The 26,622-nt window shown below is 43.1% G+C and overlaps 1 protein-coding gene across 5 annotated transcripts; it reads right to left on the bottom strand.

Annotated features, from left to right (window-relative positions):
* On the bottom strand, positions 1-26,261 carry ehbp1l1b (EH domain binding protein 1-like 1b). Of its 5 annotated transcripts, none has more exons than XM_012837786.3 (30): positions 25,632-26,261; positions 20,391-20,448; positions 19,980-20,075; positions 19,766-19,819; positions 19,186-19,364; positions 17,724-17,857; positions 17,343-17,414; positions 16,532-16,792; positions 16,033-16,224; positions 15,589-15,756; positions 14,657-15,100; positions 13,514-13,573; positions 13,009-13,210; positions 11,477-12,331; positions 10,648-11,127; positions 9,881-10,297; positions 9,120-9,578; positions 8,051-8,725; positions 5,988-7,412; positions 5,347-5,536; positions 4,919-5,091; positions 4,627-4,675; positions 3,715-4,293; positions 3,434-3,488; positions 3,241-3,290; positions 2,839-2,959; positions 2,478-2,577; positions 2,087-2,160; positions 1,721-1,835; positions 1-1,512 (listed from the first exon to the last, which is right to left on the bottom strand). In XM_012837786.3, exons 1-30 carry the CDS (start codon positions 25,733-25,735, stop codon positions 1,425-1,427), a joined length of 7,929 nt encoding a protein of 2,642 aa, XP_012693240.2. In that variant the 5' UTR covers positions 25,736-26,261; the 3' UTR covers positions 1-1,424. The 5 variants fall into 5 exon arrangements, with proteins under 5 accessions (XP_012693240.2, XP_031427597.1, XP_012693239.2 ...); XM_031571737.2 differs by having other exon boundaries at positions 2,839-2,950; positions 15,589-15,759; XM_012837785.3 differs by having other exon boundaries at positions 15,589-15,759.
* Positions 26,262-26,622: the final 361 nt, after the last annotated feature.

Raw genomic sequence — 26,622 nt, forward strand, 5'->3', positions numbered from 1 at the left:
TAGTTTTAAAAACAATCAAACTTTATTAAATTCAAACATTCTTAGTCACATTTCTCCTAAAAATGACAACAGTACCACAGAACCAGATACAAGGCACAGAGGAGAATACAAATACTCCACAAATCATCCTATTCTGTGTTGTTTTTGAAAAATCTAACAACAAAGGCACATAAACTCCAGTAATTCGGTAAAAAAAAAAAAACTAGATTATAGGTAGATTATTTTTCCTGAACTTGTGACATGTTTGAATACCATTTTTAGATTCTTATTCTGCAATTTCGAGACATCGTTCTGAATAAATTGACAACATAACAGAATATGGATAATGTCAAATAAATGGCTTGTCGTTTGTAAGCAAAACACCAGAAACAGAATAATTACATATAAACAATTATGATAATTATCTTTAGATGCAACAAATACTGCAATGCCACAGGCAGTTGTCACAGAGGTCTCTTTGGCTCAACAAAGGATGTATTCTTAAAATTAAAATATAGACGCTTACCAATTAAAGAAACAGGTACAAATGTGTGTGTATGGCTTAAATGATTCTTCCAATGTAGTAGTTAGTCTTTTGTAGAGAGGGACATTCACATCCAGAAATGTATTCTATCAATGAAAACAACTTACAGTCCCTGTCAGATATACATTAATATGCTGTCCAGCTGGCCACGCAGAACACTTGTTGAAGCCAACATCAAGGTCCAGTGAAAAACATACATAAAAACAAAACACAAAAGATCCAAATTTACACTGCCTTCACAGAGCACACGATGGGAAGTGAGGGCAATACAAACAGCTTTGGTTACAATGGACGCTTAATGGAGAGAGAGAGAGAGAGAGAGAGAGAGAGAGAGAGAAAGAGAGAGAGAGAGAGAGAGAAAGAGAAAGAGAGAGATAGAGCAGCTTTTAAAGAAACTTCCACCAGAGGAGCCTGTACAGACGACATCCACCACACAGCTGTGATGAATGAAATACTTCTAAGGTCACTTTCATTTTCCTAACATTCCAGACACTTGCTTGCAAGGTCCATGAATTGGACATTCTATTCACCTCGTTGTGACCTATGCAGACTCATGTGACCTATGTGACTCTCATCACATGTCATCATAATGTACACTCACAAGGAGTTGTACATGAACTGTTTGTGATTTTCTCCCAGAAAAACATACAATGAAAATTGCTTCTAATGCTGTGCTGTAACAATAAAAACCGTGAACTGCTATATTTTGTCATTTACAAATTACAGCACTTCAGAAAACAACCCACATAAACTCCAGAATTTGAATGAAGAATTTCCTCAATCCTGATCTTGAGGAGTTGTAGGGGAAAAAAGGGTTTTCGAAGGAGTGTGAGATAGGAGTGCTGGTATCAAGGGGCAAGATTAAAGCACAGCTTCATACTCTTGTTCCCACAGAGTTCCTTCACTGCAGCACACACTTTTCCTTATTGCTGTACTTCCGTCGTCTCAGCTCAAGGCCTCGCTCCAAGCGCTCATCTTCCTCCACGGCCCTGCACAGACAAAAAACACGCAGCATTTAATGACCTCAAGTCACCTTTCAAGTCTAAATGTAGTCCCCCCACAGAGCCACTGACTCTGGATACGCTCCGGCACTGATCTGGCATCAGTTGCTACCAGGGTATGAGCTATGACTTCCTCTGGATCCAGTCTTTTGGCAATTCTCTTGTGCCTGTTGGTCTGTACACCATAGGCCCTTACCCTCTCTCTTTAGCATCCATGTCTCGCACAAGCTCGTCACGCTGGTTCACCAGTGAAACCAGCTCTTGCAGCAGTAGCTGTTCCCTATGCTGCTGTGCCTGGGTCTTCTGCCAATCTGTATATTTGAATAACAACAGTATATTAATACATTATACAGTATGTTACAAGGTGTGGCTATTAAATAACCCGTTTCTAGTCTGTTCCAGAAGTGAAGTGAAGTGAAGTGAAGTGAAGTGTTTGAATTGCATCATTATTACAGCATTAATTTAATAGCTACATCTTGTATGTTAGTAATAATAACAACAGAGTCGTGATGATAACAAAAACAGTTTGGAGGAGATGGTATAACAATGGTACTAGCCTCACCTTCAATAGCCATCATGGCTCTGAGCTCTCGGGTCAATAGTTCAAATCGTGTCTCCAAATCCTGTTCCTCCTGCCTGTGGAATCAACAAGCAACCCACCAAACAAAAGCAAACTGTGTTAGCACTTCCTCAAAAGCTGCTGCAGCAAATGAGCATACCTAGCATGCAAGGAAAGATCTGAAGAGAGCAGAACAGGTATCTTTTTTGTCATTCATATTTGCAAGTAAAAATCACATGAATTGTATATATTTGGAGGGAACAAGGAAATTAGCAAAAGAAGGAAGAAATAAACAAAACAGTTACATAGATCAAAATAAAAGCACAATCTTTTCTCTTCACACTTTATCACACTATTTAAAAAATACAACTTCTTATTTTTGTGTATGTCTTACAAGAGTTCAAGGTTGTCTTGTCTCCGGATCAGGGCATTTTTCTTGTTTACAAGAATGAACCATTCCTGAATCAGTCTCTCCTCTTCATCACGATCACTACCTGAAGACCAAAAAACTGATCATAAACATAGGAGCCAATCATTCAGTCATATAAGAAACTGACACACACACACACACACACACACACACACACACACACACACACACACACACACACACACACACACACACACACACACACACACACACACACACACACACACACACACACACACACACACACACACACACACACACACACACACACACACACACACACACACACACACACACACACACACACACACTTCCTCCCTCTCACCTGTCTCCATCAGCCATCTTAGTCTCCTCTCCACTATGCCAGCTCTGTTGTCAATGTGCTTCTGTTCACTCTCCAGAGCTTTCAGTTCACTCACCACATACTGACTTGTGTCCTGTAGGTGCTGAACACAAGGCATCACAGAGAAACGTACAGTCCAGTCCACATTGACAAAGCAATGTTGACAACAATTGAATAGAAAGACATAAAAGATGTAGAAAAGATCAGAGAATGCAAACAAAAAATGGATTGGCAGGGTAATAGTCATCAGTGGAGAGAGGCATACACAGACAATACAAGGGGGGGGGGGGGGTACAGGAAAACAGAAAAAGAAAAATTAAGATCAGAGAAAGTAATATGGAAAGTTTTGAAAACAAGAATTACAATGGGTAAGGAAAAACTGACCAGAGTATCTTCGTCTGCTTCTCTGTTCTCCTTACTAGGCTCTGTGGAGTCTGACAGAAAATACCATGGAGAGATGTTGGTCTGATCCTCAGTGCATTTGTATTCATGTACTGATTTACGTACAAGGGACGAAATATATTCAAATGTATAAGTGAATGCAAAGCGTAAGTACGTGGGCTGTGCCATGACTCACCTTTCCCAGGTGTAAAGCCATTTTTCCCCTCTCCTGTGATCTCACCTTTAGAAACCTACGTGGGGGCACAGTTGAAAGTGTGCTACTGTCAATCTACCAATGTCACTCTCTCTTTAAGACAGCTCTTTTTCAGAATTCAGTGGACACTAGCTATTAAGGGAGGGCCTTAGTATGGTTTGTATAGGTTATGCAGGTCAAGTAAATGCAGTAATTGAAATGTGAATTTTCTAAATGGAAAGAAATGGATGTGTGCTTGCTGCGGTCACAGTGAGTATCTATACCTCTTCCCCGTTGGGTGATCCACCCTCTGTGTTGTCCACTTCATCCATGGATTCACTCTTCATCCGCAGACGACGCTTCTTCACCAGGTCAGCATCTCGCACGTGGCCGAAGCCCGTCTTGGCAGCGGAAGCGTTTGGTCTGGGAGGAGGCACCGGTGTCTGCGCCTCTCCTTCAGTCTCACCGCCTTCCCTGCTAACCTTCTCTCCTTTCGCACTTAATCGTTTAGTCCGCGGCGGCGCCGTCAGACTGGTGGAGGGCTTGACCGTTCCCTCCGTGCCATCCCTGGCCTCGCCGGTCTTTCCGTTGGCATCCGCCAGCATCGTGCCAGCCTGCAGCCGCTGGGCGCAGAAGCGAGCCGTGGCATCCATGTCAGGGTCCTTGCTGGGCTCTGCCACCGTGTAGCTGGTCTGGCTGCTGTTCTGCTCGATCTGCAGCACGCTCAGCTCCTGGCCCGTGAAGTGGGCGCGGATCTGGCAGAGATATGTCATCACGATCAGCCGGTCCGGAACGGAGAGGAGAACCATGTCGGAGGGTTCCAGAAGCCGGGCAATGCCAAGAGCAGCAAAGCCATCAAAGGCCTGAAGGAAAAACAGAGGCACAATGTTAAAGCTGGTTGGATGTTGAATGTTAACACGAAATGTGTACACGTGTATAAATCTAGCAGTATCATTACCATACCATTACCATTTCCATACTGATCAGCTTGAATATAGATATAAAAATGTACAAAGTAAATCTACTATCTGCGATACGTGAAAACTATTTTTACTTCATAATACGTCATATAACTATTGCTATGATATTATTTATCATTATTAATTACACAGTCATGCAACATATACATCACTTGAGACACCTGCAGAGACTGAAGGAGAGAAGAGAAGAATAGACAGGTTAAATTCGATCTTTACCTTTTTGTTGTTTGATTTGATGTCGTAAGGATCTAGCATTTCAAAGTTTCTGAAATATAATACAGTCTTTCAGTGTAGTTTCAGACACCATCTGATGAGTACTGCTCAACAGATCACATTGCTATTAGTAGTTAGACGCTCTTTTCATTTCAAATGGGCTCTTTTCTATTGAAACTCATAACATAACTCAAATATACATTACAAAACAGTTTCGGAAACTAACATTCTGTTGTTATACTGCCATTGGCCATGGAAAAGAGAATGAAAAGGGAAACTCAACACTGGAACTTACATTTTGTCCGGGTAAAAGTGGTGGAGGATTGCACAGAAGGCCAGCCCATTACGCCAAGATGTGCTGAAATTAGTGACCTTCACTCCCTTGTAGTCTTGAGTCATCTCTTGACACCACTCCAATAGAGACTTACTAGAGTTGACCAAACCAGGGCTGGGCATAGGATTGGGAATCTGACACCAGAGATGAAGGAATTTAATAAGGTTGCCATAGATATGAAGAAAAAGGGAGATATACAGAGAGTAGAAAAACATAAACATAAAATAGTTGTCAAAAAGCATTATACAAATGTGGAGCGTGTAAGCAAAAAAGTGAAGTATAACAGCATTGGCGTAATTCAGAACTGCATAACTATACTTCTTAAGAAAGCAAACCAGCCAAACAACATATTGAGATGGCCAAGAATGTAATGTCAGAAACGAACTCACCTGCTGGCCATCTTTCTCCCCCACTTCCCGACGCAGTGCAAGAGGAGGGACAGTCTTCTTACTGCGCCTGGGAGGTTCCAGGGCTAGTGATGCATCTGTGATGGGGGTCTGAGGCTCCACTGTGTCATCACTTGTCTGTGCAGGCTGGGCATCTGCACCAGAAGGTTCCTCCTTGATCACCTGCAGAGATCTGAGAAAGAGTTTTATGACATTAGTTTCACGTGGTTTCATTTATATCACAAGTGTATCCTTAACTACCATGTTGGTAGACGGGCATGAACATCAAAGACCAGGTGACGATAGATTATTCGCAACTCAAAGCACATACAGAGGGTTGGTCAGTCATCATGTAATTTATAGATCGTTAAACGATTACTAGTTGAAAACAAATGTGTCTTCTCAAATAACATGTGGAGTGTAATATCTTCAGTCACAAGAAATTAGGAAAGCTTTTCTCCGAATGGTGTTATGTTATCGTTATAGGTAACAATATCAATACAATTAAAATCCAATGTACAACAGCATCATTTTGACACCACTTGTAGGTGTTATTTCACACTGTATTATTTCAGTTATTTGCAAAAGCCTTAAACAAATTATATCTGAGCAAGACACCCTAACAGCTTTCATCTGACACTTACAATTCTTCCATGGCATTCTCTCTGATGCACTGTGCACTATGCACTCTATGATGAGTTTCTTCCTCCTTATCTACCCGATCTTCCTCTTCCTCCACAACTCCCAGGTCAGTCCCTGTCTCCTGATCCTTGTCTCTGTTCAAGCTTTCACTGCAAGGGGAAACCTGGGCTTCTGGTTCAGAACTGTCTTTGTTCTCAGAGCCACTGATAATCTCTGTGCCGGAAACTGTTGCAATGGTGTCCTTGGGCTCATCTAAACTGAGGCCTGCTTCCACTGTGATCTGAGAGGATGGGACTATGTTTCTGGTGGTCTTCTCCTGTCTCAAAGATGAGACTGTATTCAACAATAAATCTGGGGTTGAGAGAGCAGTTTTGATTTCCTGTGGTCCCTCCTCATCCAAAACAGGCCCGACGCTCTCATGCCCGCCATTTTTGCTGGTTTCCTGACGGATTGTCGTATTTGGGACAGGGCTCTCTTTTCCCTCCGTGGGTTCAGGGGCAGCAGGAGATTTCTCAGTCTCGTCCAGACCTGGTGGCACGTTTGGCTCTGGTGGCAGTGGGGGGCTGGGACTGGGAGCAACATCCGGAGCAATGTAAGCAAGCAGCTTCCTCGTGCGGCGAGCAGGGACAGGCATCTCCGGGGACTCCTGCCCCATTTGGAAGATCTTTGCCAGTAGAACACTCTCCTCCGCGGACATCCTGGAAATGGTTTTGGGGGGAACCTCCTCTCCCTCGCCTGTAGGCTCAGACTGAGAGGGGGGGAGTGGCCAGGGGACCACAGAGCTTTTTGGAGAGACGTCTTGCCCCGAAACAGCCTCCTCTTCCTTGTTCTCCTCTTGGAATGTCTTTTCATCGTGGGCCTCTCGGGCTGTTACAAGCACACTGGCCAAGGGTGTGGTTGCCATGGCGAGGATGGGGGATCTCCTGGCTTCTTTCTCCATTTGATTTACTGTAGCCTCTGACACGCCGTTGCCCTTTTCACCACTCTGTTTCTCAGTTGCTTTAATTGTGGCTTCAGGCAGCACACCAGATTCTGGCAAGGTTTCTCTGTCTTGGGTTAAAGAGCCGGGTTTGTTATTTTCTTTGCTACGCTGGGGTGAAACTAGCCCTTTGGGCTCTTTGGTAGCCCTCACATTTGGCCCCACCTCCTGGAGTGGTACTGGCATGGAGATATTTTTCAGTTTTTTCAGAGGGGAAGGAACATTGACAGTACCCTCTGGCAGAGGCTTGTCCTTTTCTGGTAGAGACTTGCTCAGGTCAGGTAGACTATGGCGGTCCACAGAGCTGGCTCCTTCATTTGATCTGACTGGTTGTGGTTCCACACGCGGCTCAGGTGATGGTGACTTACACTCCGAGGAGGAACCAGTGGGAGTGGGCTGAGTGAGAGAACCTGCCTGTGGTGCCGCAGGCACAGGGCTGTCCTCTGGGCTGAGGAACAGAAACACTTGAATTAACTGTGCTGAATTAACTGTGCTGAATTCTCCCCAAATCAATGCACGTGCATCTAATATTCAACTAATCAACTCTCACACTGTCATGAAAAGTTCTTGGGTAACACGTGAATGCGCTTTTGCAGCAGACATGACTGTCACGCTGAAAAGGCCTAAGCACGCAGCAGTGCTCAAACATAAGTCTAACACATCTAAAGCAAACTACCTACAATCGGTCAGCAAGCTCAAGCTGACAACCAACAAAGTTCCACAACATTATCAAAAGGCTATAAAAGAGTCTGTAATTGCTTTTACAGCCGCTTACACATGATCCACAATTTTTTTTTAAATGCACACGCAAACTCTCCTGCTAGACTATAACCCCATGCAAGACATTAATGCAAAGCATTACCAGTGTTACCAAGGTGCATGAAGGTTAATATTCAGGCATTTCTAGGCATTGTTGCATTGAAATTTTGTAAATATACAGAACCATTCATGTTTTCAAAATGCAATCAAAAACAATGCAGCTGAAATCCAAGCAGGGTTATAAACCACGGCATGGCATGAGCGAGCGCAGCCACAAACTCAAGACATCATTCTCTGGAGGACGTTGAGTCTGCCTTGTGCTCTTACCCCCTGTCCATGTACAAATCCGGCTCCCAAAATGTGCCCATGTCTTCTTGGCCTTGCACAAACTCCACTTCCTCTGTCAAGTTATCCAAGCTGTTGGTAGAGGGGATCCGCATAATTCTCTCCCGGTTTTCTTTGCTCCATCTTCCATCAAGACGTTCTTCCTCTGTGCTTCTCTCTGTGAGTTCTTCATAACCTATTTCACCCAGGTCTCTTCTTGCCATCAGTGGAGATTGAGCTTCTGCCTTGTCATTGCTTGTCTCAGGTACTTCTCTGTTTTCCTTCACTTTAGACAAAGCGAAGGTTAGATTTTCATCCTCTTTATCACTGTGCTCGGTTCTGTTCTTGTAATCGCTGGGTTCCTGTCCTTGTGATTCATTTTTGACTCTCTCTTCCTCCGATGCAGCTTTTCGCAGACGTTCTACCAGGCTCAGGGAAGTAGACCCACTGGTCGAAATCAACTTGGTTTTATGGATGCTTCGCTCTTTGACCACTGATGGTAGCACATCTGGGGGTTCTTGCCATTCATCTTCAGACAGGGGATCCTCCAGAGCGTCGCAGAACTCCTCAGGCGGGAGGATGTCGATCTCTGTGCTCTCATGAATGCTTGATCCATCAACACTGACACGGTCAGGTTCAGAGGGGACATACTGGAGTATGGAGGTCACTGTCTCGTAACTAAGGTTGGGGGAGGGGACATTTAAAGCACAGAATCAAGGATCTAATAATGATTGTGGAGAAGTCAATATCAATTTGATGTTATGCATGTAGTATCTCTCATAAAATTGCATGTTAAGTTTCATCTTGGTATGTTAATTCAGAGAACTATATGCGTGTTCATGACAACTAAATATGAACCTACTTTGAAAGATAAACCTGTGTTTATGAGGCTTAGAAGCACTAATCATTCTCCTTCCAAACAGAACAGTCCCAACATGCAGAATCCTTATGGCTGCAGACTACTTGTTCACTACTGCTTCCAGAGCCATTATGTCAGTTTTATTTAAAAGGGTCGATTGTAGCCATGCTTTAGCACAGACAAACATACAGAAGCATCAGTCAGAGCTCTTACCCTTTATACAGGACACCCACTATGGTGCTCATGAAACCCATGGAGGGTACATCACCTTCCCTGGCTAGGAAATCAGATTCCTCTGATTTCTCTTTGGTTGTTTCCCGTGACTTCTCTGTGTCCAACGCTCCCTCACACTCTCCTACAGCAGCCAGTTTAGAGTCTTTATGTCTCTGAGTGCTAATCTCATCACTGGGTTCGACCTGCTGCTCTAAAGATGCAGACTTAAGATCTGGTTCGGATGAGGTTTTGTTGGGACTGCCTTCGCTATCTGGATAGAATTCCTCAGTCGACAGCTCAAAGTAAGAAGTAGTTTGAGAAGTGATTGGTGGGACACTGTCAGTTTGATTTTTGTAGGCCGGTGGAGGTGTATTTTTGTCTAATGTATCCAAAGGTGTTGGGAAACAAGAAGTCGTCTTTCGTGTCTTCATGTGAAGAACGTCCTCTTGTTCAGACATTCTGCCATGGACATGGATAAGAAAAATAAACTGAAAGGTATTGGCAGACCAAAGCTTTCCCTACGCCCAAATCCTCAGTAAAACAAGCCATTGCACACCTAAAATGATGCACCTAAACAGGTATGTAGTACATGTCATGGTAATGATATTGATGTACTAAGATAGCTAGCTGCATGCAGTTAGCCACCCAGCTATGCAATGGAGAGGCTAAAAAAAACAATAGCCTGATGTCCAGATGATGAACTTGATCAGTATGTCACTCCATGCCATGCTATGAGGGGTTATAACCCCTCTTCTACTCACCCCCCTCCCAGGGATAAACTCATATCCTCCAGTGAGCCAGGGCCCTCGGCCTCTTGGCCTCTCTCTTTGGCTTTCTCCTCTACAGCTGCCCATAGAGGCCTCTCTTCTTTAGTGGGAGTCTCCACTATGTGAAGAGGCTTCACATCCTCTGACTCTGGCTCACTATGGTCAGCCTCGACAGGAGAGGGCATACTCGTGTTCGCTGGGAGAAGCTTCTCTAGTGGTAGCTTTGCTCTCTTGGCGCTAGTTTTTGCAGTGGGAGGTTGGGATCCGGCAGAGGGTAGGGTATCTAGTCGTCTGGATTTGGGGGATGGCATCTTCAGGTGAGCAGAGAACTTGAAATCTTTGAGGTTATCCTCAATTTTGCTGACTTCTACCGCTTGGACATGTGATAGGACAGGTTTGGATTTGATTGGTCTGAGAGGCAATAAATACATGAATGACACGCTGAATGAAACACGAATGAAATGCTGTCAGAACTGCTCCATTTACTATGTTGCATAGTCACTTGGAACATATGTTTGAGCTCTCTGAATGATTTTTGTTTCAATGCCAAATGCAAATATGTAATTCCTTGCTCATTTAATAAGTAACTGAAACCACCGTGTATAAATCAAAACACAATATTAGTGTTAAGAGAATTACTCTTAGAATCTGACCAAGATTAATCACGCGTAGCATTTTCCATGACAGCAAAACACCATACAGATGCCAAAGTGACAGGTACAAGCATGTGCTGGCAAAGATCACCTGTCCAACATTCTTACCTTGTTTCTATGGATTCCACTTCTGATGCAGCTGAGACCACATCTAACCTCTCCTGTTTGCCATCAGGCAGCTTCTCTGGAACAGTATCGCTAATTACCGGTGCTGGAACAGATTCCTTACTCTTCACTTCAAGGGCAGCCCAAAGGGGACGTTCAGCACGGACTGCTTCCTGTTTAGAGGCTAGCATATCCAAATGTATGGCTCCCGTTTTGTTTCTCACAGACTTTTTCATGGTTATCTCACTTCTAGCAGTGTGCTGTGATATCTCAGAAGTGGATTCTATGGCAGAGGGTAGAAGGTCCAGGGGCTTTGGTAAATTGCGTGCATGGGTGTCTCTGTTTTTGGGTTGACTGGGTTCTTCTGTTTGGGTCGCCTGATTTGGCAACTCAGGACTCTTTTGGGAGTCTTCTACTTTTTTGCTAGTGCCCTGTTTGCTTGCTAGTAGAGGGGACTCAACAGTTGAAGCCATTTCTCTTATGCTGTGTGTGTGTGTGTGTGACAAGGACACAGACAATTTGGAAGGACAGAAAGAAAGGTATTAGAGCATGTACAGTATTCACCCAGAAATAAATATAACAGGGAAATGCTTGTAAGGAACACATGGGGGGAGGAATGTAACATGTGACAGGAAAAACTGTATGTGTAGTTCTGTAGAGGACAAAACCCTTATTCAGTCTAAATGTTGTGAGATTTTCAGACCAGATTTTATCACTCAATAACAACCTTTGCTTGTTTGACCGTGAGGTGAAAAGAGAGAGTACGGGCATCGTAAGATAAAATGATTGATTTGAAGCACTCAACCTGCTTTCACTTCATTCATTAACTTACCCTTCATCAAGAACACTATCAGTTGCCTTCTTCTGTTCAACATCTTGTTTCTCCGGTCCTGACCTTAGCTTGTTCTCATTGGCGTTTATGTGTTGCTCCACGGAGTCAGTTTGAGTCAGTGGGATTCTAGCAGGGCTTTGTTTGTGATCACTGTCCCTTGGGCCCTTTCCTTCGTTGGAGGGATATATTTGCTGAACCCATGGTGGTCGTTTTTCTTTTGAGATGTTTGTCTCAGGAGCAACATCGCGCTGATTGTTAGAAGCTTCCATAGGCCTGGGAGTGCTAGACTCCTTTGTGACAGAAAGGGCTGAGAAGTTTTTCATCTTTTCCTTGTCTTCGTCTGATCTGTTGAGGTCAGCACAAGGGGGTACTCTCTCAGGGATCAATTTATCTAGTTTCTTTCCCGCAGCAATTTCACACTCTTTCTTGAGTTCAGGCTTTGCTTTAGTATCATCCCGAGTGTTCTGCCCCACTGATGAGCCCCCTGCCAGCACAGGGCTCACTAGTACTCCAAAATCAGTGCTCTCTAGATCTGGCTCGGGCTCAGCCAATGGTGGCTTTTCGGCAACAAAAGGTGTTTTGTCTGGTGATGACACTTTCGCATCAGTTTTAACTGGTCGACTGGGCTTTTCTGTCTCCGTGGCCGGCTCCTTGAAATCAGGTTCTTCTTCTGCCAATGGGGTCTTCTCTGCCACAAAGACCTCAGGGGTTGGGATTTGGATCTTTTTGGCGACGGTGGTAGCTGAAGCCACGGATGACAGCCCATGGGCAGAGAAAGGCCAGGGAGGGGGAACATCAGGCGTGATTGCCTTGGGTCCCTGGTCCTCAGCTGCCGGGCATGCTCCTCGCCCAAGGCTGAGGGACAAACATACTTGGGGTCAGAGTTCAAATGTTGTGGGAACACATGCGAGTGGTTGTGGTCAGGCAGGCAGGCAGGTGTGTGGGGTATCGGCAAGCTTGTGAGTGGAAGCACACGGCAGTGACTTCATGCCAAAACTTGTCACGCCAGAGTTAGTGATGTGAAAATAGAAGTCAGAGCAGAGCAGCTGCAGCAAGCGTTGTGAGTTGAGGGATTAGATAGGGTGGTCACGACATCTAAAAGCATGTCTACCATCAGCACTGGTCAGTGCCTTATTTAGTGCTTTGTAATCCTCTTAAGCTTTAGTGGCCTGACTGTTACTTTCATGCACTCTTCTCCTCTTTCTTATTAAATTGTGAGACAAACTATATCAGACTGCAAACTAATGAAGGTCGTTCTGGGGCATGCGATAAAAACATGACCATTATATTGGTGCATTATGTCTCCCATACATTTTATTAATTTGGCAGAAGCTTCCCATTGAAGGAAATCGCTTTGACTTCATTGAAATGTACAAAATCAGCTTTTTGTGTAACTCCAGTATCTTTACTGCTGTACCACACACTACTATACTTCCAGGAACATAACATTCAGTCTTTTATCTCATCTCAGCTCATTTCAGATGACAAACCATTAAGCCTGAATGAAGAAGTGTGAGCACAGTAAGACTTACCCATTGGTTGTGTCTATAGTGACCTCTCTCCTCTCCTGGTCTGTGCCGGTCCGAGATGGTAAGGTGTGCTGGTTCACGATGCTGATGCTGCCGATGCTGCGGGGCGAGCGGTGTGGCTCGTCTGCGCAGCTCAGAGATAAAGGCTTGGCCTCAGAGCCTTGCGCTCCAGCCTTCGTCCACGGATCGGAACCCTTGGAGGAGTCTGTGATGGCAAAACTTTGGAGATCAGCACAAACTCTACAATGCAATGATTGAGCAGTATTTTATCCATATTTGGAATTGACCTAATTCAAAATAATTTATGTCTCAATCAATCATTTTTTGAGACATGGCAGCCTCTTTTCATTTTTAGACAAAGTCATGCATGGGTTCAACTTAGGCACACAGACTTGTCTATGCATAGTTAGCTTGTGATAATAATACACATTAAAAGGCATTATTTTCATGATAAAAACACATGTACACAACATTACTGTAAATTGTGTGATCACAACTGAAAACTCACCAAGGGTAGGTGAACCTGGCTGTTCCTCTTCTGTTAGTGTACCGAGTTCCCTGTGTATCTCTGAAAATATCAATTACACAAACTCAAATCACAATCTGAGATTTGGTTTACAGGACATCTGGATCAAAAGACCAATCTGTTTTTCTGGATTCAGATGGTTTTATTAGCATGTCATAGGAAATGGCTCAGCACTTATAAATAACTCACTGAACACTGATTAACTGATATGATTGCGGTTCTGCAAAAATAGGCTTAATCTCTGAAATCACCTTGTGTTTTATGTAGTGTGTAATATGTAGGATATCATTCACACCCTGCCTGTATATTGAAATTCAGAGGAAGAAGAAACATGCATAAGAAATTAATGGAGCTTAATTTCATGGAGTTGCTTGGGCTGTGGCTTGTTCATATTCACATTTCAGAATGGCTGTTCTTTTGCTCTGTTGCAATGCTTTTCCATGTGCCTTACACATTAGGGTAGATGTTTAGCTATGTCTAGGAGGAGGTCCGTCACAATGAAATGAGAGTTGAGGTAGTGCAGGCTAAGGGTTTTATTATGTATGTGTGAGTTGTGTGTGTGTGTGTGTGGGTGCGTGTGTGTGCGTGTGTGTGTGTGTGTGTGTGTGTGTGTGTGTGTGTGTGTGTGTGTGTGTGTGTGTGTGTGTGTGTGTGTGTGTATGTATTTATTGTTTCATATGGTTTCACCATTTCAGTCAAAGTGTATAATGGGCGATTAGGTGACATGGCATAGTTTGTAGGCTCCCACAGCCATGCAAAACCAGGTTTTGTTTTAAGTTGTTGTTGTTGTTAGTGATTATATTATTAACAGCATATTGTATAACAATGTTTTATCCAAAGAACTCTACTCTTCATGAGTGTGCCTTGCCTATTTATGAATGGAGAAACACTTTATGCTTGCATGCTGATTATTACAGGATTGCATCTCTGAAGCTGGACACCTAAACTATGCCTGCAATCTAGACACATTTGAAAAACACCACAGAAAAACTGCTGCTACTTCCTACAACTAAAGACTACTGCTACTGCAGACTCATACCTACTACTAATCAGCTTTCTTCCCTTTGCAGAAACATAGAAAAGAAAGCATGACTACAAACTATGAAGCGCCTGCTGAAGAATTACCTGACTGGGCAACACTGGACTGAGAGGAAGAGATGGCAGCAGTTGCTGAAGCAGAGCCAGCAGCAGGAGCAGACAAAGGAGGAGCAGGTAGCTCAGCAGGAGGTGAGAGAGCCAGCTCCGGAGACGGAGCAAAGGCGTGGAAAGGAAAAGAGGGGGAGGTGGAAGTAAGACTAGACACGGGAGACGCCGAGGGGAGGCCTGCGAAAGGCAGGGAGTGAGGGGAGAGCGAGAGCAGAGAAGAGCTGGGAGAAGCAGAGGGGGAGGAGGAGAAAGGGTCGCACAGAGCCTCCAGGGTGGGGCTGGTTAGTAAGGGGACAGACGCCACAGGGTCAGAGGGAGGGGGGCAGAAGAAGGAGAGGGAGAGACTAGGGGTGGGACCGTGCCCTGTGAGAGGGGCGCAGGTCTGGGCACTGCTCCTCCTCCACTCACTCGTTCTGCCGGGCACTGCAGGGGTGGCAGGGACGAAAAGGGGGGAATGGAAGAAAGACAGACAGAAAAGATGAAAGAGGCAGGGAGGGTGATTTTAGATTTCCTGTGTTATAATATGGATGTGATCACAACATTACACATATTAGGAGACACAGTGCTCAGTGAACTGTTTCAACAATGCTGAGGTAGGGTGAGTTCAGGGCCAATTAATGAGCATTCGCTGTATTAGACTATAGTAAATCTTTATTTCTGTGGTAGCCCAATTAAAATGATCAGGCTCAGTTAGCTTGAGGTATAAGTTACTGAAATGAGTTACTGCCTGAAAACGCATGGCAATTAGTTGGAATGGGCATTAACAATTCCCTCTTTTTGATGGCCTTCCAAATGCCACCTCTAATCTTTGGTCTCTCCTAACCTTGTAGAACAGCCAGCTTGGTTATTATAAATGAATCCCCAGTGTATATATCAATGGCTCCTGTAGTAGCCAGGCTCTGTATCCATACCTGGCTCTGGGCCAGCGGAGAGGATCTTCAGGAGGGTGGGGGCTTTTTCAGAGAGAGTGGCCAGGGAGACGGTACGCTCCGAGAGGGCGTCAGACGGGGGAGGGCAGAGAGGGGGAGAGGGGGGACGCTGAGTAAGGACTATTTTGGGCTGGAAGATGTTTGAGCGAGCTGCTGCAGGTGGTATGAGAACAAGTGAGACAGAATAGAGTGAACGAGAGAAAGATAGAGAAATAGAGAGAAAAAAAGGAAAGTAAACTCTGAGAACAGGAAGTAGGAAAGATAACATTCATCATATGCTGTCACGCTTTCTATTTTGTTATGAATTGATACCATGAGCAACAAGTCAAAGTAATACGTTCATTAAAGACTCTTAAGATCATTATATTATGTATTTATCAGATAATAAATGTGATAAATACATTGTTTGTGTTTTCCCTTTTGTACCTTGAGTGGAAGCAGCAGTAGGAGGTGAGGGAGGCTGAGAGAGAGGAAGGGCGGAGGATTTAGAGAGAGACGAGCCACATGGTCTGATCTGAGGATAGTCGGGGGCCACGGTGGCGACCCCAGCAGGGGCCTCGGGGCTCAGTGCGGGGACTGTCTGGGCCTTTGTAGGCTTCCGTGGGAAAGAGACAGGGACTGAGAGAAAGAAGGAAAGCAGAAAAGCCTGAGTGGAAGAGCAAGAAGCAGGAAGAGTGATGTACTATTTATAGTATTTTGTTGACATGCTAAGGAAACGGACGAAAGGGTACAATTAGGAGTGCTAACAGCAAGAAATCTAGAAACAAATGGTCCCTGTTGTTCCTTAAACTGATTTGCATAATAACCAGTTTCAGTGACGTTTACTAATTCACCAATCAAATTAAACTAATTTCCTTGAGATCTGTCTGACTTAAGCCAGACTGGCTGTCTGGCCCTTCACCTATCATCATCTAGCTGTGGGTACCTGTGCCAGAGGAGGGCTGGAAGATTTTGGGCAGTGCTGGGGGCTGGGCCCCGAAAGCAGCCGTGGTGGAGTGGGGTTCAGGGGAGGGGCGTGCTGGCTGCACGGGAGGGTTCAGTGGGCGCGGAGGTTTGGCACGGGTCGCAAAGATGGCACGGGGAGAGGGCGGAGTGGGCAATGGAGGACGTGTTTGGATGTCAGGGTTAGTTAATGTGCCAGGAAGACGAAAGGGGGCACCGTGGCCAAACCTCTCTTTCACACTGGCTAAAATGTGGAGAAGAAGAGAGGCAGGGGACAGAGAGACACAGGAACAAAGAAAGGTGTGTGAGAGAGAGAAGGAGAGAGAGAAGGAGAGAGTGGAGGGAAGAAAGGGAATGGGAAAGGAGAAGAAACGTGGAGAACAGCAGAAAAATTGAAGTTGAGATATAAACAGTAACGTTGATGAATAGGGAAAGAGTTATTTATGTAAGAAATGACATAAATGAATCAGATAGAAAGAGATGATGGGTAAGGAACAACAGTTACAGTGGAAATTAATTCTGTGATATTTGTGCAACCTGAAGCAACTACAAGTATATATCTGATTCAGAATTCAGATGAAAGTAATGAAGACCCACATTGAAAAGTATGCCTAGGATTCCACACAGTATTTATTTATTTCACAGAGTAAAAATAAATAAATACAAACAACATGGCTGACGAAGAATGTATTTTCCTGATGTGGGTTCATATTACTTCATTACATGTCACAGAAATGTTGACAAAATGGGTTTATGTGTGACAGGATAAAATAGAGTTAGAAGAGTTGGAGTACCTATTGAGAGAGGCTTTACAAAAGCAGCTTTCTTTTGTTGCTTGTGCACGGGGCAAACAGGTGGAGGAGGTGCTGGAGCAAGAGACAAAGGTGAACAGAAACAGAGAGAGAGAGAGTGAAGCAGACAGGGGATAGAAAGGAGGGCAAGACAAGAAAGAGAGGCGACAAGAAAAATGGCATGGGAGGAAAAGGCAAAAAGTGTGTGTGTGTGTGTGTGTGTGTGTGTGTCTGTGTGTGTGTGTCTGTGTGTGTATGTGTGTGTGTGTGTGCGTGTGTGTGTGTGTGTGTGTGTGTGTGTGTGTGTGTGTGTGAAAGACAACGAGGATGAATAGATAGAGGTATCCTTGTATGACACTGTGCAGCTTTTCTGTAAAAAAATACCTGCAGCACTAATAGAGGCTCCAGTACTGGATCTCTTGTCCTCATCTTCATCGCTCTCATTAAAGTCATCCAGGTTCCCAATGTCAGAGGGCTTGACACTCATCAGACTGGCCAGACTCTGCATGTCGTCGTCACTGAAGAGGAATCAGACCATAACTCAATTATGGATAATTTACTCCTTGATTCATTCATTGCATTTAAATGCAGCATGTTTGTTGGCTGTTTTCTAAATCTGAAGTGCTTAAGCACAGATAGTTCAATGTACTTTCAGTGTAAGGACATGCCATTACAAGTTGGATAGGGTTCTAGCAAGTAACAATATGTACCATTAGAAGTGTACTGCTTTAAATTATAAAGATGCGTAACTGTAGGTAATTGTAAGTAAGGTCATGTGTGTCAATGCAAAGCCATATGAACTCTAATACTTAAAGCTTCAGTGAATAATATCTATCACTATACATCTAAAATTGTAGGTTTGTTGTAGCCTGACGATGTCATACTCATAATTCTAGTCAGAATATGAGTCTGATACTGCTCCATTGGGCTGTGATTATGGGGCGTGTTTCAACTGAACCAGGAAAAAAATGCCTCTTCGCTCAATTGGATATACCTAGAACCAATCAGAGCTCCGTAGTATGACCATAACGTAGACCATCGGGACCAGCTAATACATTAAACTTTTACCAGGAAAAAAATGCCTCTTCGCTCAATTGGATATACCTAGAACCAATCAGAGCTCCGTAGTATGACCATAACGTAGACCATCGGGACCAGCTGATACATTAAACTTTTACCAGATCCCGTAGGAAGGACGGCAAAAACATCTTTTCGATCGACAAATGCCTTGATCGCGTTTCTCTGTTCCTCTTTCAAAATGAATGTGCTGTCAATGTCTTCTAAAACAGACTCTAATCTCCACATTTCAGCTCTCCAGCGGCAGCCATGTTTGTTGAAAACAAATTAAACCAAAACGCTTTGGTGACATGGTTGATTACGTTACGGTTGATCATCTGTCCATCATCGTATAAAGCCCGCCCTGACAATTTGATTGGTCTGGTCAAGTTTTTGATCGGGCATAATTTCTTCCCAAAGGAACAATGGCAGACCGAACTTCCCGACCTAAAATTTTGTGGGCGGGGCTAAGTTCGTCTGGCATCCAGGCTAGGTTTGTTGGCAAAGTAGACGACTTGTCTCATAATGCAAATGAAGAGATCCTTCATTTCTGCCCTACACAAGCTGTGTTACTATCATGCAATTTTGCCAGACTGGCCTTTAAGGTAGTGATCTGAACAGTCCTTATAAACCTGGTCAAACGCTGCGCTTTGCTCTGTTGTGCACCACCACAACCACAATAGAGCAAAGCGCAGCGTTTGACCAGGTTTGACCAACTTTGCCAACAAACCTACAATTTTAGACCACAACAGAGCAAAGCGCAGTGTTTGATCGCGATCGGCGGACTCACGTGGCTTTGCCCTCTCTGAGGAACACGCAGGAGAGCGAGAGCTTCAGCGTGGCCTCCACCACCTTCACCGACAGCGGTTTCAGCTTCAGGGTCAGGTCCGTCTGTGTTGGCGTAGGGCTGGCGAACTTCTTCATGTTGATGTCGGCCGAGGCCAACACCTTTCGATGGCCCTTCGACTCCTGTCAGGGAGAGGGAAACATTCAGGGAAACATTTACTGAGAGAGACATCAGGTAGCTAAAGGTAGAAATCGAGCAAAAATACAAACAAATGGATATTTCCCCTTGGACTGGTACTACTGCATAGACTAAGGCATACTTTCATTTTGCAATATGATACAGATCATGAATATCTTCATGGCATTATTCTGTACCTAACCATCAGAGACTGCATACTGCCTGTCATAGCCAAACACAGTGATTTGCCTGTGATCAGAGATAACTTCATGGCTTTCAATCAAGGCATCATTAAACATAGATCTGTGTGATACTAGCAGTTAAGATGTTATTCAACAGTCAAATTTCTCTCACAATCCAACATTACAGTAATGGAAATGTTTCTCTGGGAGAGAGCTTCACTCACATTCTCAAGGACAAATGTCCAGTCTTTATCTTCAAATTCATCTGAATGGAGGTCCTGGAAAATAACATTGAATACATTTTTCAAATTATAACTGAACATCACTGCAAAATTCAACCACATCAAGACACAGACGGTGCTTCTCCTCGCCATACTCCAGCAGACTAAATTTATACAGGGACGATGAAAGGAGGAGGCCACAACAGACACTGCACACCTTGAAAAGGGTTGCGGTGATGTCCACATTTTCAGGCACAGGCCAGACCACCATTCCTCTGTAGGGGTTCTTGATGCCAGGCTGCCATCCATGAAGCTATTAGCACAATGACAAGTGTCAGACAGTGTCAGATAAATGTCAGGAGGTCACAATTTAATACATTTATGAAGTGGTAGTATTAGGTTATTAGTGTGCTTTCATTGTATATTTCCAATGAGAGTACTATTGCCAAGTGCTAATCTTTCTGATTTACTGAAGAGTTTGTGACAATTGTGTAAACAGTGCAGACTGAAAATATTAGGTTTAATGAACAATATGGTCATATTTTGAAAAATACTTCAATCAATTCATCAGTTCATTAAAATAATCCCATTTTGTCTTGCTATATTCTCTCTATAAGGCACTGAATACCTTGGAGCAGATCCGTCTGTTCCTTCTGGTCCACACTATTCTCAGTTTGTCTGGCTGCCTGTAGGTGAGAACCGTATACAGTACATATGTGTCAATAAACATAGCAGATAAACAAATACTGTCTTGTTTCATTTACTGCTCAATGTACGTAAATTGCTGTAGAATGAACACCCGGATTTATGTTGCAGTAGAACTTGTTCTTCTGTTTCCTGTTACATGGTTTGAACCAAGATCTTCACACTGTCAAAGCTCAGTGGCCATGGTGTCATTGCATCACTGTAATATTAAAATGTCCTCCTGTATACTGTCTATGGCAGTCATTTGGCTGAGTGTTTTAAAGATATTCAAATTAGGTTGGTTCTGGAACATTTCTGCTTTAACTGCAGTTACCGAAGGATGACGGTTGCTCAGGCCATGCAAATCAATGATGAAATCACTATTTATGACGTTTTTAAATTTACCTTTGAAAACATCCCATCCAAACTCACACCAGAAAACCCCCAGACAAAAAAAAAATGGTCTAACACTCTCCTTTGGCCCAGGAGCAGCTGCGTAGTACAACTTCTCAACAAGCAACAGTTAGGAGAGAGTGACTTATAAAATGACCAAATAAAATGGTTAGACCTGAAAGGCAGCAATGAACAAAACACTGCTATTCAAGCACTTGCGCAATAATGGAACGGACTCTTGCAATAAAGACATTTCAGATCATCCCTGCTGTCATTTGAGTAAAAAGCCATTGTCAGTACAGCATAGTAGTCACCAAAGTGGGATATTCCAGTACAGTAGTCATTCAAAGCATTAGTTTTAAAGCGTTAAATACAAAGTGTTAAATTGTATATACTCTTATGTTACGTATAACATCAAATCATCAAATGAAACTGGGTGGTTCGTATAAACTAATGTCCTGCACCACACTCAACTAGTGTTCCTAATGCACAGACACTTTGACCAGATACTTCTTTTAAAGGAAACCACATAACAACCAACAACAGCTCAAGGAACAGTTCAACACAAAACAAAAGAGAGAGAGAGAGAGAGAGAGAGAGAGAGAGAGAGAGAGAGAGAGAGTGTGTGTGTGTGTGTGTGTGTGACAGCTTGGTCACGTGATTAAAAATGTTCAGGACACTCCTAACATCATGAGAGGGAAGCTGTGGCAGACTGCTTGAATGATAATGTTTCAGTGATGCAAACAAGTCTGTTTCCAAGAGATATCATTCAGGATCTATTCAGGACATGCACTAAGAGGCGGTTTGGCTCACTGTTGCATATGACTAAACACCAGTGGGCATTAGCTTAAACAGTGTGCACACAAGATATTATAACAGAAAAAGATTGCAACTGAAATAATATAGTATGTCTGGTTCCTAGGTTAGTGAAGATAAACAGTTAATAACAATATAAGCGATCATACTATATAATAGTGTTAAATGGTGAATGCTTAAATGTACTTTGACAATTCTGTTGACCATGAATCTGATACCTCTGTACGGGTGAAAAACTTCACAGCAGATTTTTTTTTACAATTTTGTAACTCCACAAACAGACCTTGACATCTGAATACAACCACAGAAGTTAAACATAATACTATTGTTTCTAGCTGAATTCTAAGGCAGAAGCAATGTTACAACATTGAGAAATGACACTATTCTTAGTCAACCTTATTTTCCACCTTTCTTTCTTAAGGACACAATGGGGTTTTTCCATAGATAGAATAGTGCTGAAATCAAAGGGAGCTGTGTACCTAGTATGCCAGGGTCAGCCCCTGACCTCCATGCCTGCTTAAGAATGGCAGGAAACACAGACACAGCGCGTGATGGTGCTGTTTTTCTCTGTTTGAGGGTGTGGGTCTCTTGAGAAGTAGCCTACACACACACACACACACACACACACACACACACACACACACACACACACACATGCGCGCACTAAAACTGCTGCTACCACTGCAGTATCCATACAGAAACACTTAGCCTGTCTCCGTTGTCTTTCACAATGTAATAACAAACATACACAGAGACAAACACGTACAACCAACACCACTACAGTGTCCATAAGGAAACACTTAGCTAGTCTCTATTGTTTTCCACATTGAAAACACACACACACACACACAGTTATACTTCCAATGGCTGAGTAACCCCTCCCATGACTACACCAGCATTTCTGTTGTGCCACGATGACCCACATGAAACACGACATGCTCCAACTATACATAAAAACGATGGCCATCTGCTTAGCTTAATACCACTTGTTCTTAACATAAATGTCAACCTGCCCCCACATGTTGAACTGAACAAGCTTTCAAGGCCTTGAAATCATCAGAAAGGGAACAAGTTCATTACTGTCACTTGAAGTTGCAGTGAAGTATGTAACTACTTGTCCTTGCCAATAACTAGTTCCTGTAATGAAGGGAGTCACAAGAGTTGGACAGGTTTACATGCGGTTAATTAACTGCTTTATATGCTCTTCTGAGGGATAAAAGCCTGTTTTCTCTTGTCAGTTACAGTTTTGCTTTCCAACTGCTTACACACATTTCCTGAAACTTGGTCCAGCAAAATGAAACACTACATGCAAAATTCAATAATCCCCTTTCAAGTTCTAACTTTGCATCAAATGTTAATTCTAAAACACTCCTATCTTTGATCAGCTTATGCCTTGTGAAGTAACAGTGTTATAGAGCAATCTGAAAAAAACAACAACAATAGACTGAATATAAAAACACACGTTCAGTACTTCAACAAATCTCAGTAATTTTCTTCCGATACACTGTGGCCCGAAGCGTTGCACACATCAGTATGGTAACACATCACACACAATATGTTGTAGTGTGTCGTTTTTGTAGTATTTGATTCATAAAAAGAGACTGTATGACCACACCCAGCCTCCTGTTTGGGTCTTGTCTCAGCAACACCACAAAAAAGTTGGAACTGATATATGTCTTGCATTTTGAAGGGCAGTGCCTTAAAAGTGTTCAATGTCTGATGTTTTTCAAAAAGTGTTTAATCAAATTGTAAACTGAGTTAAAGGCTGAGAATTAGCCTTTAGTTTGGAAGATTTGGTGTGGGGTTTGGGGGTTGGCTCTTTGAGGGACAGGTTTCAGAAATCATGTGACATGTAAACATGTTGTGTTTAGCATGTTTTAAAAAGTGTAAGACCCAGTTTCTCCAGAATCATTTTAAGCAACTGTTCCAGGTGCATTCAAATGTCAACCAGCAATTAAGTTTAAGTAAAAGCTTGGTCCCACTGTTTAGAAAATATTAGAAAGTTCCGGAATATTCAATTCCTCTTCCCAACAAGTTTCTCGGGCTAATCATAGTCTTAAAGGGGGAAGCCTATAGTTGTCCTATAAAAGCATGTGACACACCCCCAAAAGCATTATAACTCAGTTTTCTTGGCTGGTTACAGGGTGACGAGAAGTTATTTGTGTTAATAGGATATATGACATGACGAGGCTGCAGGAAATAACTCAAGGAACAGTCATGGGGAGGTGGCTGGTAGAGACAGGCTCCATGGACCCCAGCCAATGCCAGCCCTGTCTCAGGTTGCAGGCTAGTAATAGCATCAGTATGGACAGAGGGGAAAGGGCATGTGGGGTGGATGTTAGGTGCAGCTTTATAAAGAGGAGGGTTCCAAAATTGATGGGTGAACTGACAAAAGCAAAAGTATTTGGATCTGACCGTTGGGAAGCCCCCTCTGCACACATGCAGGCACAAACACACACACACACACACACACAGAGAGAGAAAGAGAGAGAGAGAGAGAGAACTGCCACCAAGAAATACAGATCATGAAGGCCTGAGCCAGATCATAAATGGTCTGCTGCGTCATACTTCAGCTGTTGTAAGTCATGAGCACACGCCTTTAATTTTGTAGAATCTGATGAAGACTTTGACCATTACAAAAAAGCCTTTCCCTGTGTGTAATGACTCATATGACAATATTTACCAGACTGCAAATCTCAATTACTAACAAAACCCATTGCATGATTACAAAAAGAATGTACACTGCAATTTGCAGTGACTAAAAAAGATCACCTTCAATGACACAGCTCAGAGTATAGATCAATATATCACAGTTTTGAACTCTAGTGTGTTGTAATGTTACAAGATAAGACATGGAACAAGAACCTTACAAAACTGCAGTGACAACTATGATAAGTGTGACATAACACATTGCTGTAAGAACAGGCAGTTCTTTGAAGCCATTTCTCTCCATTACTAGATCCATTTCTCAACAGCAGTTCCCCAAACTTACAAAACTGTTTTGCAAGTTTAGACAGAATTTCACTGAATATCAAAGCAACACACTTCTGCATAAAATAAAGGCATTTCTTTGTTTGACCCAAGGAGACATAATCACATCCCTCCAACTAATTCAATAATTAATCCTTGCTCCCACTTGCATGTACTTTGCAAGTAGCAACTCATGTATCTGGTTGTGAACAGTCTAGTGCCAGCCCTCACAACCAAATATGAGAATGGTTCACTGTAACATGGGTGGGTGAGGCAATATATTTACCATAATTACATTAAACTCCAGAGTTAATTATTCTCATGCCCCTAAGAGATTTACCTCGAAAATAGCCTAATGAAAAGAGTGCCTTTGCAACTCTTATCAGACTACTGATTGCCTGGCTTCAAACAACTTGACAGCCTATGCAAGTCTCCACACTTTTTGGTCAATGAAGATAGGCTTAAATTATATTTGTGAACCTTGACCTTTGGAGTAAAACAAGAAAAAGATAACAGGGAGACTGTTGATGGCCTTAGCTCATCACCTTAACTACAAACTATAATCAATAAATCAGTTGGATTTCTGTAAATGCTAGGTCCACTGTGAAATTGATTGAGTGATGTATTGGCCATTCTGTTGACATCACATTTCCAAAAACTACCGTTCTACTTAACGGGTTAAGACTACTGAATAAGTTTGCTAAAAGATGACACGGAAGTGCAATGTTCATGTAGGCTAAGCAGGGTAACGGTCCACCGCGTTTAACTGCCTCCTGTCAAATGTTGGGTGGGTCAGAAAAAACGGTTCTCATTCATGGTGGTACAGTGGTAGGAGTTGTTCCACTATTCCTCACACCATCTTCGTTCAGCCTGTCTCCAAGACCGAAGCCCCGACAGTTTACACGTTCAAAAACTCAGAGGGAATCGTGAGACATTTTTTTCTGAGGGAAATCACATGCTAACGTTGTAAGAAACTTCGACAGTAAGGACCATGCATTCTACTTACCATTTTTTTGTACATTCCAAAACAAGTTCTTGATAAGACGCGACAAACTGAAATTTGGTGGCTTTTTTGCCGTGACGTTGTAATCTTTTCCACACAGAAGTCATCGTTTATTTACAAGGAGAAACTAGTGTCTGGAGCATGTAACACTTTCCTGTTGCGCTTCACTCCGATGCAAAATGAACACACAAACAGCGACTGGCAGAAAAAGAGTGCGCCAATGATGTGTTCGGGAATACTCCTTGTGAACTGTCCTACAATGTATGTCCTTGATCAAAAATTCCAGTAAGTAGGCAGCCTGCAGTTAAGATCCACAAAAAGGTCGCCATCGCCATCAAGTATATGAAGGGCCATGTACGGAAACTACGGTATCGATTTGAAGAAGAGGAACCGAATCTGCTTTGGCATTCAACATGTGAACCTCTATAATAATTCCAGTAGTTACTGAAAATCATCAAACTTTAACCACCTTGTGTCTTACTGACTAGGTTTAAACGTGATATAATACAGAGTTAGTCCAACGAGGAAACGCGGCGCAAGTAGAGGTTGAACTCAAAACTATTATGAATATCTATCTGAACGAACGAGCACTCCCTGTGTACAAACACCGTGCAGGTCATCATTTCCTACGTCTGTGCGTACTTCTAGATGAGAAGTGCGTTAGCAGGGGGAGAGGCATTCTAAACGTCAGTGATGAGTGACTTCGCTGTAGTCTTGTCGCGCTATCTTCATGTAATCGGAAGAGTGCTTACAAACTAGACTTTGTAATGAGTTCGTAGTACACTGCATACATCCTAGTTACCCCACTCGCTATGTGGATAGCACACAGTAAGCTGTATAGTCCACAACAATCCAACACAGAAAAACTATTCTAAACTGAACTAAGTCATATTATCTCGCTGCTTTCACAGAATGCAAGTTCATATTCCCCGGATAAAGTCAAATGAGAAAATATATATATACAACAATTATATAATTATTATCATTTTTATTA

Source organism: Clupea harengus, chromosome 8, assembly GCF_900700415.2.
Source record: "Clupea harengus chromosome 8, Ch_v2.0.2, whole genome shotgun sequence".
Classification (NCBI taxonomy): Eukaryota; Metazoa; Chordata; class Actinopteri; order Clupeiformes; family Clupeidae; genus Clupea; species Clupea harengus.